Below are 18,403 nucleotides of genomic sequence, written 5' to 3' on the forward strand. Positions count from 1 at the left end.
TCTTGCAGAAAGGCATTCTGGTTGTATGCAAGAGATGCTAGCCCCATACAAATTGTCTGCTGCTTGTTAAGTGATTTCTTGCATATAAACTGGAAGGGAGAATACCTCAGGGCTCCTTACATGTGTAGCACTGTGAGGTCAGATGTCTCTGTGTGCCAGAGCAGTTCTCTCTTCCGCCTTTCATAAGTGCCTGTAGCCTATAACTGAGTAGTATTGTGACATGCCACACCGCCCCTTCTCCTTTCAGAACATTAGTCCCTGCACTATGATGTGAAGAACATTGAAAATGCATCAGAACAGTTAAAATCTATCACAGTTTATATGGCAAATTTCATACCACCGATTTTACCTCCTCAGTAGTACAAATAGACTAATTCTCAACAGAGGGGCCAGTCTGTTTTCTGTCTCCTAAGTAAAATTTAAAATAACAGCTGAATGCCTTTATTAATTTTGTACTTTTTTAAAGCAGATTTTATAACCTTTTTTTAAGGAGGGCATGAAAAAAGCAATGAAATGCTTAAAACTTTCTGTCATGGGAGCCACTGGTCCTCTATTCCTGTGTTTCTTTCAAGGGAGTTCTGGAATGAAAATGCTGTCCCTAATTTTGCACTTCAGTGCTCTGTGCTGTAGTTCTGTGAATAAATGAATATGCAGAAGGAAAACCTAAAATAATTCTCACTTGTGTGGATTTAATGCTGAAGCAGAATATGTGTATCACTTTCTCTCATTGAATGTTTCTACTTTGCTAATTCTTACAGTTCCAGCTGCTTTGCACAAGCAAGGTTAATTTGGTGTCTCAGTTTATTTGTGGAACAGTTGCTAAATGTATAAAAATTACTAACTTTGATTAATTGTATGTCACATTTTCATGTATAGGATTTTGATACAAACAAATTTGGTTGATTTTGTGGCCTGAAGGCTATATTTGATTGTTGGTCCCTAAAGTAGATGTCAGGGTACTACATTCTCCCCTTTTTACCCCTGTGGCACACAGCCAACTAGAATGATTGATTCCATCTTGGTATTTATTTATTTAGTATTGCTAGTCACCGTGATATGGAAGTAAAGCAAATAAAACTAATGTCCCTGCCTCTAATCCAGCAATGTTCCGAATCATCTTGACGTTTATTAAAAATATGCAAAAGTTTTTATTGTAGGCAATCTACCATACTAAGAGCTAGGATCTGACAGTAAAAAGAAAAGATGCAAGTATAGTTGAGGCTGTTACATTCTTTGGAAATGACTACATCCTTTTAAACAAGGAGAGCTTGTGAAAATCTCTCTCCTTTTACATTTACAAACTAGTGATCTGCAGAGGTGTCAATTACACATCATAATGCTTGAATAAAAGCAGGAGGAAAAAACTTACCTAGTGATGTTCTGGCTGGAACTGCATCCTTGTTAATCCAAAAAGAGACCCAGGACAACACAACAATAAGTGTGCAGGGAATGTAGGTCTGAATAGTGAAATAACCCATTCTCCTGCTCAGGTTAAAGTAAACAGACATGACTACATAGTCCCCTGTAAAACAAAAGCATATTGAGATAGAACAATATGTTAAAAACCCAACATAGAATTTCTTTGTAATAGCTAGGGTTTTCCTATTCTCTGTCTGAGATATATATATTAAACTGATTCACCAGATACGCTGATGGCAAATACTCCTCCTAACACTGATATAGCTGAAGAACTGGTGGATTTTACACACTATCAAAGTAAACAGTCTTGCAGGTTCACTTAGGTAACTTGTACTTTAAGACTTCAAGGGTAACTTCCCTTGCATAGCACAGCAGGCTTCTTTCTCCCCAAGTCATTCCTTATTACTTGCAAATGCCTGGTATAGTCCTCTTACAGCAACTAAGCACTCGAGTCGTGGTGGTGGTCCAGCAAACCTCCAGTCACCATGCTGTCCCTGTTAGCATGCTCTCAGCTCTGCTCTCAAATAATGCATGCTTTCAGATGTACTTTCTAAATTATTCACGTTCTTAACTATTCTTCAGGGCTAGGTTGTGTCAACAATTAATTTTTTATTTGCCTGCAGATCTTCTGTTGTATTGTGGCTTCAAATCCTTTTAGAGGACGTATCTCCTAAGCGCCCCAAAATATGTTACTCTGGTGTGCATAACACATAATTCCCATTCTATAGTTTCATGATTCTTTTTCCAGATTTTTCCACTTTCAAACTATTAAGTAAATTCCATCTGGATTCAGGAATACAGCAAAGCTTCAGTTTTTGATGTAATTTTTCTAAACTAAAAAAACCTCAAACCCTAGTTCTCATCTTTACTTCAGATTACAGCACTTCTGGGAAATCTTGATTGCCAAAGAACTACAGAACCTCAGGCTTCAAAAGACTTCATTGCAATTCAGTGAAATGCAGTCCAGAGGAGTCTCAAACTGAAACAGAATAGGATTTGCAAATTTAGAGTGAGATAGCTTTCCAGTGTTACTAAAGAGACTCTGTGGCTAATGTGTATTCTGCTTAGATCACTACCTTTAGTTAACATTGAGTTCTCTGTTTTCAGGCATAATTTTAATTTTCCCCAGAATAATCCTCTGAACCTGGTCACAGAAGAAACTTCAGAGATAATTTTTCAGCTGGTGCTCCTTTGTTATATTACTTTTTTCAATGTGAACATCCATATCACAAAGATTAACTGGTTTTAATTTAATTGTTATAATTAAACCAGAAACTTAAAAACCAAATTATATATTGGTGGTTTACAAGGTGATATGGCTGAATACGAGCAGCCAATTCTAACAACTACAGCCTGATTATCCTCTTAATTCACATATAAGTTTGCATTATGTGTGTATGTCCTTTATATATCAAATAAACCCCAAACCAAAAAATCACCACTGATCAGAAACACTAAAACCTAAGCCATAAAATTACAGTATGACTCATTCTTCTCTGGCTCATGTATTAACTTCCTGACAAGTGAATATTTTGTCAATTTTGGGAATTCACTTTTTTATTCATTCACCTTCATATATGCTATTAATAGCATTGGAGCTTTTTTCCTGTTCCTTTGGAGCAGTAGCTGTACTACTTCCGTGGAAAAATTTTGAAGAAGGCTGTTTTCATGCTCAGTGTTATTATATTGCTTTAATGGGGCAAAAAATTACCAGACCAAAGAGATGAAATATAAACCTGAACATAATTGAGAATGTAAAATGTAGAAAAGTTTAGCTCAGAATTGAAATTAAAACTGGATGTTTTCTTTCTTTTATTGCTGCTTTTTTCTGAACCTGCAACTGCTATAGACACTTCTGGAGTAGCTGAACAGATATATCAGATCCTAGGTATCTATTTTCTCCATATTTTTTGTCCTGTACTTGGATAGGTCTTTTTGTCCAACTCTTCATAGTTCTAGCAGTCTTGCCTTGTAGGATCTTCTATTCAAAAGAACAGAAAATATAAGAACCTAGTACAGAAGCCAGCACTTTCTTACAGGCGTTAGAGGCAAACCCAAAACTCAGCACCTGTGCTGAGAAACACAAATCTAGATGACCTAGACCAAGGCATACTGCAAAGACTTCATGTATTGTCCATGTTCAAAACCAGTGTATGTAAACCAAGCCAAATGGTGGTTTGGGTAACATATGAATAAGCATACATGTGTCTAGAGAGACAGTAGCCTCGGTCCTTCCAGTTTATAGACCATTTCCACATATGTTTTTTAATAATGTTTTTTCTAGAAAGCTTGGTGGTGATCACCTGGTCTCCATTGAGGCTTTTGTGGATTTTTCCTCTAACAGAGTGTTTTTTAAACAGTAAGCTATTACAATAACATTTTTACAATATTTTATGCACTATTTTAAAATTCAAATATTTTTTGTTAAAAATGTAATGTATAAGAGCTTTTAAAACATTGACTAACTTATAAAGGCCTTGGTCCATTCAGCAGCAATGAAACATTATTTTGAATTCTCTATCATCTCAAAGATGCACTTCAGAGGACAATCTATTTCCATGGAGCAACAGCAGTGTCCTGTCACAAAGTATTTGCTACAAAAACTGGAGACACTCCAGGTGGAAGTGGAAGAGTTTTATATCTAATTGAACACAATGCCTTCTGCTTTATTTTCTCCACCCAATCCCCCCGCCCCGCTCCACCCCTCCCCGTTTTTGTTTGGTTTTTTTTTTTTATACTGGATTGCTTAACCAATTATGTTTAGAAATAGCGTATCTCTACTAATATGTTCTAAAAAGTGATGTAATTGTTCTAGATTTTGTTCAGCTCTCACAAATATTATTTCACCTTCCTTTATGCAAAGATTTCCTTTCCTAATGGATGTAAGTATAAAAAAATTGAAAATGCTCCAGAATGATATTCATAGAAAACACTGTATCAGCTCCTTATATTTATAGAAAAAGTCCCCAGAATTGTCCTAGCAGACCTTATTTTACTGAAAGCTTAAGGAAATAAGATACCGTATATACTTCATATAGGCTTTAAGGTTTCTATTAAGGGAGAAGTTAAATCAGAGGAAGTAAAAAATTCAGTGTCAACTATGACTTGCCAGGCAGTATGGAGTTGACCAATCTGAAGAATCATTCAAGGATGCATAAATTCTTTTAAATTAGATGTTGCATTCTAATCTGAAAGCCTGCTGGTGCTGTAGACACTGTTGCATCATGGAGTAAATTCCATTACTTCAGAGAATCTTAATGAAGGAAGGAATAATGTTAATACCCCAGAAAGGTGTTTTATTTCTTACCTTGCTTGGTTGGCATTTTAGGAAGTGGGATGTACTGATGATTTTTTTGCAAGGTAAGAGTGAGAATAACATATATAATTTAGGAAATGCCAAGACAAGGCAAGCAAATAATTCTGTAATGCATTGAGGTGGGTGTCAGTCTCTCTTCCTGGGTAACAAGTGATAGGACAAGAGGAAATGGCCTCAGGTTGAGCCAGGGGAGGTTTAGATTGGGTATTAGGAAAAATGTCTCCACTGAATGGGTTGTCAAGCATTGAAACAGGCTGCAGGGAAGTGGTTGAGTCACCGTCCCTGGAGATATTTAAAAGACGCGTACATGTGGTGCTTAGGGACATGGTTTAGTGGTGGACTTGACAGTGCTGGGTTAACGGTTAGACTCAATGGATGATCTTAAAGGTCTTTTCCAACCTAAATGATTCTATGACTATATCTTCTAGCCTTGATATAATATGAACAATTATACATAAAGCATTAAGGAAAACAGGACTAAGTGGTGGAATGTTCCAGAGAAGCTGTTGTTACCATTTGTGTAAGTGATGTTGGAATGATGTAACAGCAGGCCTTCTGAGGTTTTGAATAAGAAAAGTATCTGAGCATAAAAACTGATGCAAGACCAAAGATGTGCAATTTAGGACCTAGTATCAGTTGTCATAACACGTACGTCCAAAATGTAAAATGCATTAAGTCCTCTGTGGAACATGGACTTGACAGTACTTTGCTTAAATAACACCTTTCATGATGAATTTTGCCTCAGCCCTGTTTTTATCCACATCTGGGTTTTTTTCTGACTCTATTCATGGACTTCTCTGCTCTTCAGCTGGGACCAGCTTAAATACTCTCTGTTTTTTTCATATTATCTCTGTGCCTGAGGTGATTTTTCACTCCTGTGGTGATGTCTGCATGAAGCTGTCAAACTAAGACATTCTTTTAGTAAAAAATAGCCAGACTTGATCCTTAGCACAGTGTCATTCATTAGTCCTCACTTGGCAAATTGATAATCTTTTCATTATTACTTCATCCTCTTTCCCTGAGCGCTGGCTCTTGTTTATCCAATATTGTCTACTGCAGCAAGAAAGCTTCTCAGACTGCCAGACTGATGTTTGGAGGGCTAATATACTTTTGGATTTTTCTAGAAATGAATTATAATATAACCTGGCAGTATCTTTGTAAGACAACATACTTAAGTACTTAACATTTGGCACCCTAATTAGAAGATTTGGGATTACTTAGCCTTTCACCAGAGACCTTACAGTCCTGCCGCCCATTCTAAGATATATATAACTATTACATATGTCTAGAAAATAATACCTAGATAATTTTCAATTTTTAAAGAAATACAGAATTTCCCTGGAAAAAATAATCTTATTACATTGAAGAGCATAATAAGTCATCCTTAATGTATTAGCCCTCTTCTCTCTTTCTCTGTATGAATATATTTCTTTTTCTTATTCCTTTATATTCATCTACATTTGTAGATATAGATAGATAGACATAGTTTTCTTCCTCTGAAGATAAAATAAACAGTTAACCAGTTTCTTCCATGACATATATTTAACCCCCAATGCAGTCCCTTAAGAAAATGCTATCCAGCTCATGTTTATCCTCACGTATAAATACTCATGTCATGTTTTCTACTAAATGCATATTCTTGCCAATTATGTTTGGAAAATCACCAGACACAGAGCAGGGTTCTGACTTGAGCTACAGCATCTTCATGCTGCTCTGAATGGGAAGTCCCTGCTGCACACAGAGAAAGTACATGGGCCTGAAGTGTCTTCTGGAGTAGGAGATATTTTGAAAAGGAGATGCATACCATCAGTATTCAGTAATCGTCACCTTATTAAGCCCTTACAAAAGGTTTTATTTTTAACAGTCCTGTGTCATTCCAATTAACCTAGACTCAAAGCAGTCTATGCGAACCTTGGAAATTGGGAAGCTCGTCCTACCATACATTTGTGTGATACAGTAATTTGAACACCAGGATTCTGACTCTGTTAGACAGTCGGGAAAGTGAATTCTTTATCTGAGGAACCATCTGTGCGTACGTCCTGGCCTAAGTCCCAAAGGTTCAATAGAAGGAATCAGTCGTGCCAGGAAGCATAGCCAGGGGGAATGTACACTGTATTTAACTGATTTAATCAGCACAGTGGGTGTGATCCTTCATTGCTTCCTGGTTGTGGAATCATTTATACCTGTGCAAAGTGAATGGGAAATTATACCCATTAGTGCTCTCTTTATGCATGTCTAAGTGACTGTGCAAAGTGTAAGTTACCGGGGAAACAAGCCTCTAATTTGTACTCAGAAGTGATTTGGAAGCTAGTACAAATGCTAGAGAAAAGAACAGCTTTCTAACATCACAGGAAATTGGTGTCTTAATTATAGTTCAGGTAGCAACACTTATAGCTGAGATTGTCTCACACTTGCTGTTATAAGGTTCTGTTTTCTGTTGTTTAAACCACTGCTACATTTAAATTATTAAAAGAACTGCAGAAAAGCTTAAAAAATTATATGTTGGCCACCTGGTCAAGTTATTTGTATGGCCTTTTTACATGTTAGCATTTCTGTGAAAATCTTTTTGGCTAAGTTAAAAGTTTTGGAAAACAACCGATGTGCACATAGGCATGTGTCCATAGAGATAAGAGGGGTTTTGAGACTTTATAAGATGACTTTATTCTGACAAGCCCTGTGCTATCTCTTTTTCTTACAAAGCTATGCATCACTGATGCATAGACAGATAGTAGAGATGGCTCTGTTCTTCTCCAGCTTTCTTTGATCCATTATACAGTCCACTACCTAGAATCTCCAGAATTTCTGTATGTGCTGAACAACACATGAGCTCCTCGCCTCATGCTGGCTCCATGTCAGGGAGCTTCATTGCGGAACTGTTCTCCCCTAAGAACTGGATGTGTTCTGTCCCAGGTTCTGAACAGGATTTTCCTTGATTCTTTGGTAAACTTAAATATTTTTGCCAGTGTTTTGCAGTATGAAAATCAATGTGTGTTTTAGTAATTCTGATAATATTTATAATGTAGCACTTTTATGCCTAAAATGTAAAAATCTGTAGAGAAAATAAATTACATAGGATAATATTGATGACAAATTAATGGTTGGCAGAAAAATGCTAGCAAATATCTTTATTAATATTTAATACCTTTTTAAAATTTAAAGTTTTCCTCTACTAGATGGATCTGTACGACTGTCAAGGAAAAAAAAAAAAAGACAGGAGTAGAGTAACATACAAGCCAAACTCTCCCAGAATTTCAGGCCATCATTTGTTCTTTAAGGACTGATCAAATGACCAACAACTAGGATTAACGCAGGTCACTGCCTGTTAGCACGATAGTGTCGGTGTGGCCAACAGCAGCCACATGGTTCATACAACCCAGACATGCACCAGCTGTCCAGATTTCCAATGGGGTTTTCTCTCCTAATTTTACACAGAAATCATACAGAAAAAAAAAAGCAAGTATTTGTAAAAGATTTACTTAGAGAACCATATGATGATATAGATGGAAATTAAACGTTTTTTCAAAATTAACTCATATAAAGCAGTACATAAATAAATGTCTTGTTCATACATGGGAAACTCTATCCAGTTCATCCTTCTGGATGGAGTATATATGGGGAAAAAAGCAAATAAATAAAAAATGTGCCACAGGAGGGCACTGTCACCTCAGAATAGAAATCAGAAATGATTGCAAGTTTGCCAGTGGAAAAGTGAATCTTAAAATTTTCTAATCATTCTTCCCGTGGAGTGTTTATGCAAACACTCAAATGGCATAACTGACTTCTATGGCTCCATTAATAGAGAGGCACTTGTAAGAACCAAACCGATTTGTATGACAGAAATATTACCAAAGTAACATCACCTTTGTGCTATAAGTAATGAGTAAAAACTGCATAAATTGTTAATGAACAACAACTGTGGCAGCAGAATTTATCTTCTTTTCCTCATTAATAACTAATAGATATATACTTGTTCTCTCTCTCTTTTACTGTTAACATGTCCAACAGTCTCATTTTCTGTTAGGCAGAGATCACAGCTAGGAATGTTGTTTGGGGTTTTTTTTTTTAAAAAGAATGAATATGTAAACAGTAGTTTTGTGGGAAAATAAGTGTTTTCTTTGGTTTTGTCACGGTACATGGAAACACTATTAAAATAGTAACATATGATTTCTGTAAATACCTCCCTTAAGGAGGACCTTTCTTGTAAATTCACTGTTATCAGTACTCTAAGTAAACTTTCACTCTGAATTAATCATATTTTTTCAAAAAAAGACACTCATGATGAATTTGAAAAAAAAAAAAAAAAAAAAGAAAAGACTAAAATAGTTTAACAGAGCGGAAAGGCTTTAATCACAGACCAGTTTGTTTCATGATGTACCCACACGTAAAAAGTGATGATCCCAGACCCAAAGGTTTTGTTGGCTAAGTCTGCAGTGTTGAGATTTCCAGAATATGTGAAATTTATATTGTTTTTCTAGAGCTGGCGTTATTGCATCTTGCTGTGTATTAGTTTAGTGCCTTATATTTCTGGGTTGGAGCTAAATACCGTAATCCCACTTGGTCCAGGTGAACTTCTAATTCTCTCTAGCTCTTAAAGTGCCAACCTACTGAACCAACACTAACTATAAAAATAATAGCAAATAGGATCAAACCTCTCCTAAATGTATCCTTCTTCTTTAAAAAGGAGTTAGGCTTGGTGCCATTTTTATTCAGATATTCTGTAATAATAAATGATAACTAGTTGGTAAACTTGTGGGGCATTGCTGTAAACAACCAATTTCCTTCACGTTGTATGCCTTTCTTCCAGTTCTGGCACACTGGAGGGCAGCAGTGTTACCCAAAAACTACTATAAGTGGAGAAATAAAATAAAATAAAATAAAGAACGGTAAAATATGGACAAAGTCTTTTCTCTGTCACATCAAAACAGGTGATGATACCAGAGCTCTGGTACATGCTCTGCTCAGCAATGGCTGCATGCAGATTACTGCCCCCCACGAAAGGCAGGAAAAGGGGAGAATGAGGGACTGGAGTCAGACCTCTATCTCCCGAGTCAGACTCTGGACTACATTGTATGGTGCAGCTCTAATTTAGGATGAAAAAATCATGTAAATAGCTTAAGACTGGTGTATTTGTCCTGATGCATTTTCATTTGGCTTTTGTCCCCATCTCTTTTCTTGCCTTGACAGGGTCTATATTTGGAAATCTGCTGGTATTTACTGTCTTGGTGAGTGTACTGAGTCAGCCTGAAAATGTGGTTCAGTGAGATGTCTTGCACTGTTATGGTGGTAGGAGGAAAACATAATAGTTGTTCTAAACACACAATTTTCTATGAGGATTCAAACTTAATCTCTTCAAATTATTAGCTTGTCTAAAACCTAAAGTGACATATTTTTAATGTATATTTTTCTTCTTCCAGCAGATCAGAAAGTTCTTAAGTCTGTCTAGTTCAGCCCTCATGAAACAGTACTTCTAAAATTGGTCATTTATCACATGAAGCGATGATATTAGCTCCTCCAGTGCAATATGCTTTTACATATATCACAGGAAAATAATTTTGGCTGGAGTATTTGATCACTGTGCACATGAGTGAATTTTCATAAAGACAGAAGAAAAATTTGATGCCAGTGCTGATCATAAGATGTTAAATTTATGAGATTGATTGGTATCCACAGCCAGAAATCAAAAGTCTGGGGAAAAAAACAAATCAGAAAGTACACTGTCATCTAGATATCTGACCATGAGGCCTTCTTATTATCTCATTCTTTGCCAAATGCCCTTTTCATTGCTTCTGTCCTTCACAGTTTTATGTTCTTTCTTTGACTCACTTTTAGACTGCGTAAGGGGCAGACAGTTTCAAAAAATAAGTACGTCTCTTCTTTTTCAAAAATGCTCAACAATCTCTTTCCTTCTGAGGTTTAGTAGCAAAATACCACTATTGTGTCACAGGGAAGTCATGATGTGACATCAAATACAGCAAATGTTTAGCCTTTAGGGCAAAGAAAGAAAGAAAATCTGCCATAGCATTGTAGATATTTGCTTGCAACAGACTTGAAGCACTTGGAAATGGTGCCACTCTCTACTTGACTGTTGGCACTCTGTCCGGGCATTACATAAAGAATGGGGCTATTCATGGTCATTGCTGATACAGCACAGCAACTGTACTAAGTGATTTCACCCCAATTATAAATATCCGTTTCTAAGCCATGATTATAACTTGATTATGTAATGAGGTAAAACAATATTAAGACTTTGACAAAGCTTGCACTGTAGTCCATTTATATAAGATTATCTGTGGGATTCAGATAGCTGCAAGCCTGGTTTTCAATTTACATTCCAAAGGATGAATCCTAACTACATTGCACAGCAGGACAGAGGGCAGCGGATGGGAGGATATTTTCTCCTTTTTTTTTTTTCTTTTTTTTTTAAAGAGTAAAGTGTATGTCTGTGTGTGAATGTGTCTGACATCAAACACCTTGATTTCCTGTGGGAGCAGGGAGAAGGGAATTGGAATTAGTTTATGTTTGTGTGAAATGACAACCCCAGCTGATGAAACTCCTGCAAAATGAGATGAATCATTATAGCTATCCAAGCAAATGAAATTTCTTTATGTATGACATGACTTTCTGCCCGACAGTTCTGGATTTTGTTGGTCCTTGGCCGCTCATTCCATTTGAAGTGCTGTTTTCTCAGTTCATTTGACAGAATGTGTTCCACTTCTCATTAGTTTCTAATTATAGGCGGAAAGAATGTAATGACACTAGACAGTAATTAAAATCTATTACTGTTTTTCCCAACTTCCCTTTGAATTCAGAGAGACAAGATTCATCCTAAGAGGTTTGTGTTGCTTAAAAATATCAGGATGTGGAAATGCACTGAGGGCTTGAAGGTAACTTAGGTGTGTTTGTTTCTAAGGTTCCATCTGTGAATACTAGGTTTTGAAGGGAAATGAATGTTACTGATTTGCATATGATTTTTTCCTAGTTTGGGACATAATTACAAACAACTGACGTTTTTTCTTTGTTTTTGAAAGCAGCTAAGCTACTATATTGGCATTAGCAAACACAGGAGGACTTTTAGTGTGCAGGGTTAGTGTTCAGATGTGGCAGCAACACGATGGTAATAGGTTGCAACTGCTGTTAGTGAACCATTAAGCTCCAGTGTGTAAATAATCTGCAAATTATAGAACCTTCTGCTCCTTTTCCCACTCCCCTCCTGCTTAGGAAGCATCAAGCCAGGATGAAAGCTCAGTGTCTCATCTTTGAACGATTAGGAGTGGTTAGATTTCGAAATATCTTGTTTGCTTTACTGTCACAGAAAATTGGAACAAAGATGAGAAAATGTGAAGATGACAGAAATCTCAAGTAATGTGCAAAACTAAAGAGCCACAATTTCCAGGCAATACAACCAGTTGGGGTGCTGTTCTGTTAGACATCTTGCTGTGCCTGACAGAGTCAGGTACCCTGTGTCCTTGGCTCTTTTGGATGACTGGTTGTTATCTGAATACCTGAGGAAAAGCTGTCTGCTTCAAAAAAATTATGCACCTATAGCTAAGGGTTACACGCACGTTTAAAGCAAATGTGAGATGTAAAGATGGGTATGAAGTTAAAGGTGGCACTTTGAGGCCTAGGTTAAAACCTGCTAACATTAAGTACCTGAAATAACACAGTTAAAAGCCAGTAGTCGTTCAAAAGAGGCGAGACAACTCCAAAGGGAGTCAGATCTTAGGTGGACTAATTCCCTTTGTGGTGTAATCTCAGCTAATCTGATATTAGACGTTAGGGCTCTGGTTGTGGTCAGTGGATGAGTCTGTAGGCAGAACTGCCCCTATACTGGCTGAACAAGAGGCTCACATGCCATCTATGTACTCTATTGTAGGTTCCATAAAATTTCAGAAGTTGTTGAAAACTAGATACTGGCCTATTTGCTGAACACCACAACAGAAGAAAATAATTTAATGTCTTTGGTCTAAACAACAGTCTTACACACATGTTAGAAAACTCCCTTGAATTTAGTACTGTTTAATGAGCTTTGTACATGTCCTGGTTGCTGCACAGCGTGATTGCACAGAACTAACACAGTTCATAAAACACGACTTCTCAGATTTGCTTTTGCATCATTATAAATTGTCTTGCATGGCAAAGGTCATCCTGGAATTCCTCTGAAAGCCTTTCATTCTGAAAGAACAGGAATTTGAGGGTACAGTGCATCTATCTAATCTTTGATCTTGATGTTTCCAGTTATTTTCAGAGTCAGGAGACAGTATTACATAACCCAGGGCTGCAGTAAAACTTGATGTTTTCTTCTACTTCCTCTCCAGAAGAGAGAAGCTATGACTGCATGGAGGCAATGTTCTGCAGGGGAGCTACAGATTTCACAGATTCATTCTGCCTGAACCTCCCAGCAGAAGAAATATTTGTAGAAGAGAGTACCACTCAAACACCAGCATCTTGCTCCCACTGAATGCACAGGGAGGTTACTGGAAAGACAGTACCATAAACAGAACCCTGGGGATGCTTGGAGGAATACAACATGCTTTATTGCTCAACTTCCAGCACTATTTTTTTTTTTCCTTTAGGATTTCAAATCCATTTATTTTTGGCTTCCTTTAAATAATTTAGAAGATTTCATCAGCGACTATTTAGTTTTAAACCCCCAGGAAACCAGTCTAAGTAACCAAGAAAAGACTAAAACTCACCCAGGTGTGAGATTCTGGAAGGCAAAACATCAAGGAGGAAAAGCAGTACAGATCAAACCCAACTTTTTCCAGAGCTCAGTGTGATCGGCTACCAAATGTCATGGGCTTCAGAGAGCTAGGACAGCTCAGTAATAAAAGAAGATGACTTTGAGCACAAGAATTTTCAAGTAACAAGAAATATTCATTGATTTTTATTATTATCATTATTACTGTTTTGGTGATTATAATAGTAATTACTATGATAATCTCACTATATGTGCTTAGCACTGTATGATCCATTTTGCATATGAGCGAAGTGAGCCCTGTGCTCTTTCTGCTGATGTATGACACCTTTCTGAACCTGCAGCCAAATGTAGCTGCTGCCAGGGTTCCTGACATCAGTACTACTAATTTATGGGCTAGCTCATTTTTCTTTTCAACTTATATCTAATGCCATGTTACTGTTTATGAGTGAATTATTACTTTTCTTGAGACATGAACACTGGTAGAATGACCCTTAGAAACAGTTCCCTAACAGAAGTACTGATTTCTTACAATATCAAGCACAAGGAAGCTTCTCACATATGCCTGTAACCTATAAAGCTACTTTGATTTAGAGTCCCTCCCCTAGATGTTTTACAGTGGCAATATGGATAGGTCTATGTAGATTGTCTTAGGGTCTTTTCAGAGGTGGACAAAAGTGTACTTGTTTTCTTCTCATTGTTAATCTGTGGCTATCGAGAATTGAAGCTGAGATAGTTGCATTAAATATTAAAAATGGGCTTTCAGTTGCATTTAACTCACAAATAAAGCCATGGTTAGTTCATGCTCAGAGTTTGGTCATTCTGTATAATGTATATTCTATTTTACCAACTTATGCATATCTGCAAATATGTATTTAAGCTTGTTTCACAAGTCCTATCTAGAATTTTGGCTTGTAAAATTCCTCCATAGCAGAGTAAACCCAGTCTGGACTGGTTGGAAGATCACCTTTTGACCTAAGAGAATGTGTAAATCAAAATAAATCAGTTTCCTAATCTGAAATATAATCCTAGAAAATATAGTGTGTTTGGCTATTACAGAGGTCTATTGCTCAAAAGAACAAAACAATTTTCTTTATCTTGCATGGTCTGCTCAAGGCATGCAAAGAACAGCCTTCTTTCTGTCTCAGTGAATATATATCTGTTGCCTGCCTACTTTCTGAGCAATATGTGCTGTCTCACACAAGTACATTCTTTCCCACATGAGCTGTACTTTTCTCCTGCTGTACATGTAAACAGCTATAATGGAGCTGGTTACTCCCATTAATATACATGTTTCAGGAAGGTATGTATGCATGCATCTGCCTCAAGATAGTTGGTGAGTAATAGGATTTAAAGATCTAGAGTTATAGTTTGCCATGAACTAAGCTTAACCAAAGATCACTTATTTATGTAATGTGCATGACACAGTCATGTATATTACATAAACAAGTAATATATTACGTACGTGACTGTATGTTATACAGTCATATATCCATGACTTAGAATGATTTAAAAATACCATAAATCCTACACACAAAAGCTTAGAATGATTTTCAGGAGAAGAATCTGGATATGCATTTACATTCATTTGTTTGAGATTAACTTTTTTTGGTCAACACTTTGTAAATATCTAAAAATTATTAGAATTATACTATAAACCTGTAACATCTAGGCAAGTCATTTACCTCTAAAAATTCTATTTTTCCAATGAGGAATGTGGAAGGATTTCAGAGATGTGTTCCATATTCTTAACTTATCCATTATATTGCTGTAAGAGATTGCTAAATTACCTGGAAAAGAGTGCTTCAGAGTTTTCATCTATGACTATTAAAAATAAAATATTGTGACTCATACTTGTGGGTTTTACAACTGCTTAGAACAATTTCAAATAAAAGTATTACACTGGTATTTGTTTGTTTTCCAGTTTGGGACATTCCTGTAGAAAAGGCTATCATGGACTAATGTTTGAGAGGTAAACAGTGTCCTCATTCTCCTGGTATTGGTTTGCCTGAGGACAATGCCTGCTCAGTGTGCAGATTCCAAATTGTTTCTGGTTTCTTAAGCATTTTGTCTTGCAGGAGCCAGGTGCAGACCTTCAGTAATATGTAAATTAATCTTGTTCGCAATCACAGCTAACATGTAACAGCAGAAACATCTGCTGGCAAAAGTAGGTGTTGCAAAGTAGTCTGAGGAGTGATCAGTGAGGAAATGAAATGGAAAAAACTAGCTCTAATAGAACAGTTATTTATATGCTAAGAAAGGAGATGGCAAATGCGTTTGGGTGTATTTTTAACCTTTTGAGCTTTCTAGGAGGTTATTATTGACATCAGGTAGAAATGAAAATCATTGAAGGAAAGAAAAAGAAGCTGTTAAACCCAGAATCCCTAGCTATTAGAAAGGGGGGGGGGGGGGGGGGAATTATTTTTTAAATCAGGCAAGAAGAAGAAATAAAAGCACTGAAGCAGAAGGAAGTAGGTTATGGTTAAAATAGTAAATAAATGTAGAGTTAAAAAAGTAGAGGGTGTCAGAGAGAGTGAGAAAGACAGAAATTATGAAAAATGGCAGAGTGAGATGATATTCTAAAATTATACTTAGCACCAAGAGCAAGAGTAAGACAGGCCACAGACCTGCATGCAACAGGCTTGAACGGAAGAATAGCAACGGAGAGGATGCTTAGTTTGAAGATCATGTCTCAGAAGAGACAGCTATGGATCATGAATAATTTATAACCAGTATTGCCATTTGAAGTCAAACAGATCAAGCTTAGGATGTAAAAAAATTCTTTAAAGTCTACAGATACCATCTTGAAATTTCAGTTACCAGCTTCACAGGAATAAAGGTAGAGCTTCTAGGTGTATGTAATCACTGTAGTCCCAATCCTACAAGGTATTTAAATGACTTGCCCTTTTCAGGAGGAGACCTTTGAAGAACTATTTATTTCTCAAATAGGCATACTCAGGATAACGTTCACAGCTACTACAAAACAGGTTCCCCTGGGAGTCTCCATTCCACGTCGCAGTGTGAATACCATCACGTTGTATGTTTTCAGGCCAGGAAGTGCAACCTCTTAATATTTTTTTAAAAGTAAGGTTATAACACTGTGAATCCCAAGGGTTATGTCTTTTAAAGACTTTTCTCTTTTAACATTTGAAATGTTACATCCTGGAAAGCTTTTAAAAATGAACTGGCAATTCTGGGACTGAAACACTGTGTGGCATACAGAGAAGGATGCATTTGGAGTCCCACAGGACTGTGATGAGGGAATCATGGACTGAGCTTTACCATGTAGGTTGGAGTGTATCCTACACATCAGTGATGTAATATGAAGTCACTGGAAGGTAGATCTCTCTAAGATCACTGTTTTTTAGAAGTTCAGCTGCTGTGTTTGCAACTCCACAGAGAGATAAGGCTGCAGCTGGTGCTAGGCACCAGAAAAGGTTAATATGCTCAAGAGAGTCATCCAAATCTTCCTGTGGAGGTTGCTGTCTTTTATAAGACTTAAGGGTTAAGATGATAGGTTGGATGCAGAAATGATGCAGTTGTCATTCATATCTTGCAGGTATAGCTTGTTGTAGAGATTCTTTACGAGACAGTCATGGCGTTGCCTCAGATACTGTAAGGCAGAAGGATACTCAAAGCCCAGGAGTCGAAGCAATAAAATTACCGGCAATAACTTCTTACACCCAACAAAACAATATTTGCTTTGAAAGGAGCTCATGAGTTTCCTGGAAGGGATGTGGATATGGAAATGCCATCCAGTTTTCTTCAAGAAAACAACACTCCCAGGAGGCAAATGCAGCATTACTCCTCCACGGCGCTGGGCCCAGCAGCAGGCCTCCCTTCTGGTTCAGCTCTGCTGGCCCCCTTCCCTAGCAAGCTCTTTACCATTCATATGCACATACGGCAGGTGGGAGAGAAAGAGTAGCTAGAGCCAAGAAAGCATTTAAAATACTTCAGTAGAGTGAGAAAAAAAGAAGTCGGAGGTTTGTTTTTTTGTCATGACTTTCAGGTTTTACCATGGAAGTGACAGCAACGTTCCCAAACTGCATCCCGGCAGTCCCTAGCCAGATGAATTTTAAACATTTTATCATTTCTAGAAGTAGAATAAGTTCAAAAGAAAATGACTGGTGGTAGTTTTTGAAAAATACATGTTTTACTGATGTAGTTTCCACCCTGTTTCTTGTTCCTAACAGCTCTATGTGAACACCTTTTTAAGCAAAGTGAACGTCTGCAAATGCGAATGCAGGCGTAAACAAAGTTCTCCAAGAATCTTTCAATCTGAAACAATTTATTTGGTTTTTAGTTTGTATTACCATGAGCTAGCAACTGTGATCTTGGATTAAAATTCCACTATCATAGAAATCATATCTAGAAGATATAAAAAAGATTGTATCCCCCAAGTCTGCATTCCCCAAGTAAGTGAATTACAGAATTAGAACTTTGTCATATCAAAAGTAGTATTTCTCATTGCCCTTCTCTGAAAGGCTACTTTTTCTGTTATTTTTATATTGTATTTCAAGTTTTGTGCATGAGTAGTACCTGTGGTACTTCATTCAGATAGGCATATTAACAATCATCATACATATCTTTGATTTTAGCTAGTGCAGGTGGAATAAGTCTCCCTAATTTAACTAACCTAGTCTGAAGTGTAGGGTCTGTATATGAAGAACTTTAGCTTTGGCTGGATTCCCTCATTGTTTAGAGGTGCTAGAATAAAATAATTACTTTAAGAACCTTTCTATGTACATTTTTTTTCTGAAGCCTGCTATAGAATCTTCATACAAAAGTTCAGTATATTTTAGAAAATTACTGTCTTCTTAATTCCACACACCAAATCCAAACTGTTTATCTGAACTGTGCATAAAATAATTGCTATTCTTCAACCTACAAATATTAGGGTGAACACTTCTCAGATTACTTATTTCCTGATTTCAGTTTATTTCTCAATATTCTCATTATGATATCAACTCATA

At 36.9% G+C, this 18,403-nt stretch overlaps 1 protein-coding gene across 2 annotated transcripts in view; it reads right to left on the minus strand.

The window, feature by feature from the left end:
* Positions 1-18,403, minus strand: part of GABRG2 (gamma-aminobutyric acid type A receptor subunit gamma2) — a 147,841-nt gene that overhangs the window by 60,576 nt on the left and 68,862 nt on the right. For both annotated transcript variants that reach the window (XM_080399981.1, XM_080399980.1), the window contains exon 7: positions 1,370-1,522. In XM_080399981.1, the coding sequence (XP_080256107.1) occupies positions 1,370-1,522 (153 nt within the window). The remainder of the gene's footprint in view (positions 1-1,369; positions 1,523-18,403) is intronic.

The sequence above is a fragment of the Falco punctatus genome (assembly GCF_963210335.1).
Source record: "Falco punctatus genome assembly, chromosome: 8".
Classification (NCBI taxonomy): Eukaryota; Metazoa; Chordata; class Aves; order Falconiformes; family Falconidae; genus Falco; species Falco punctatus.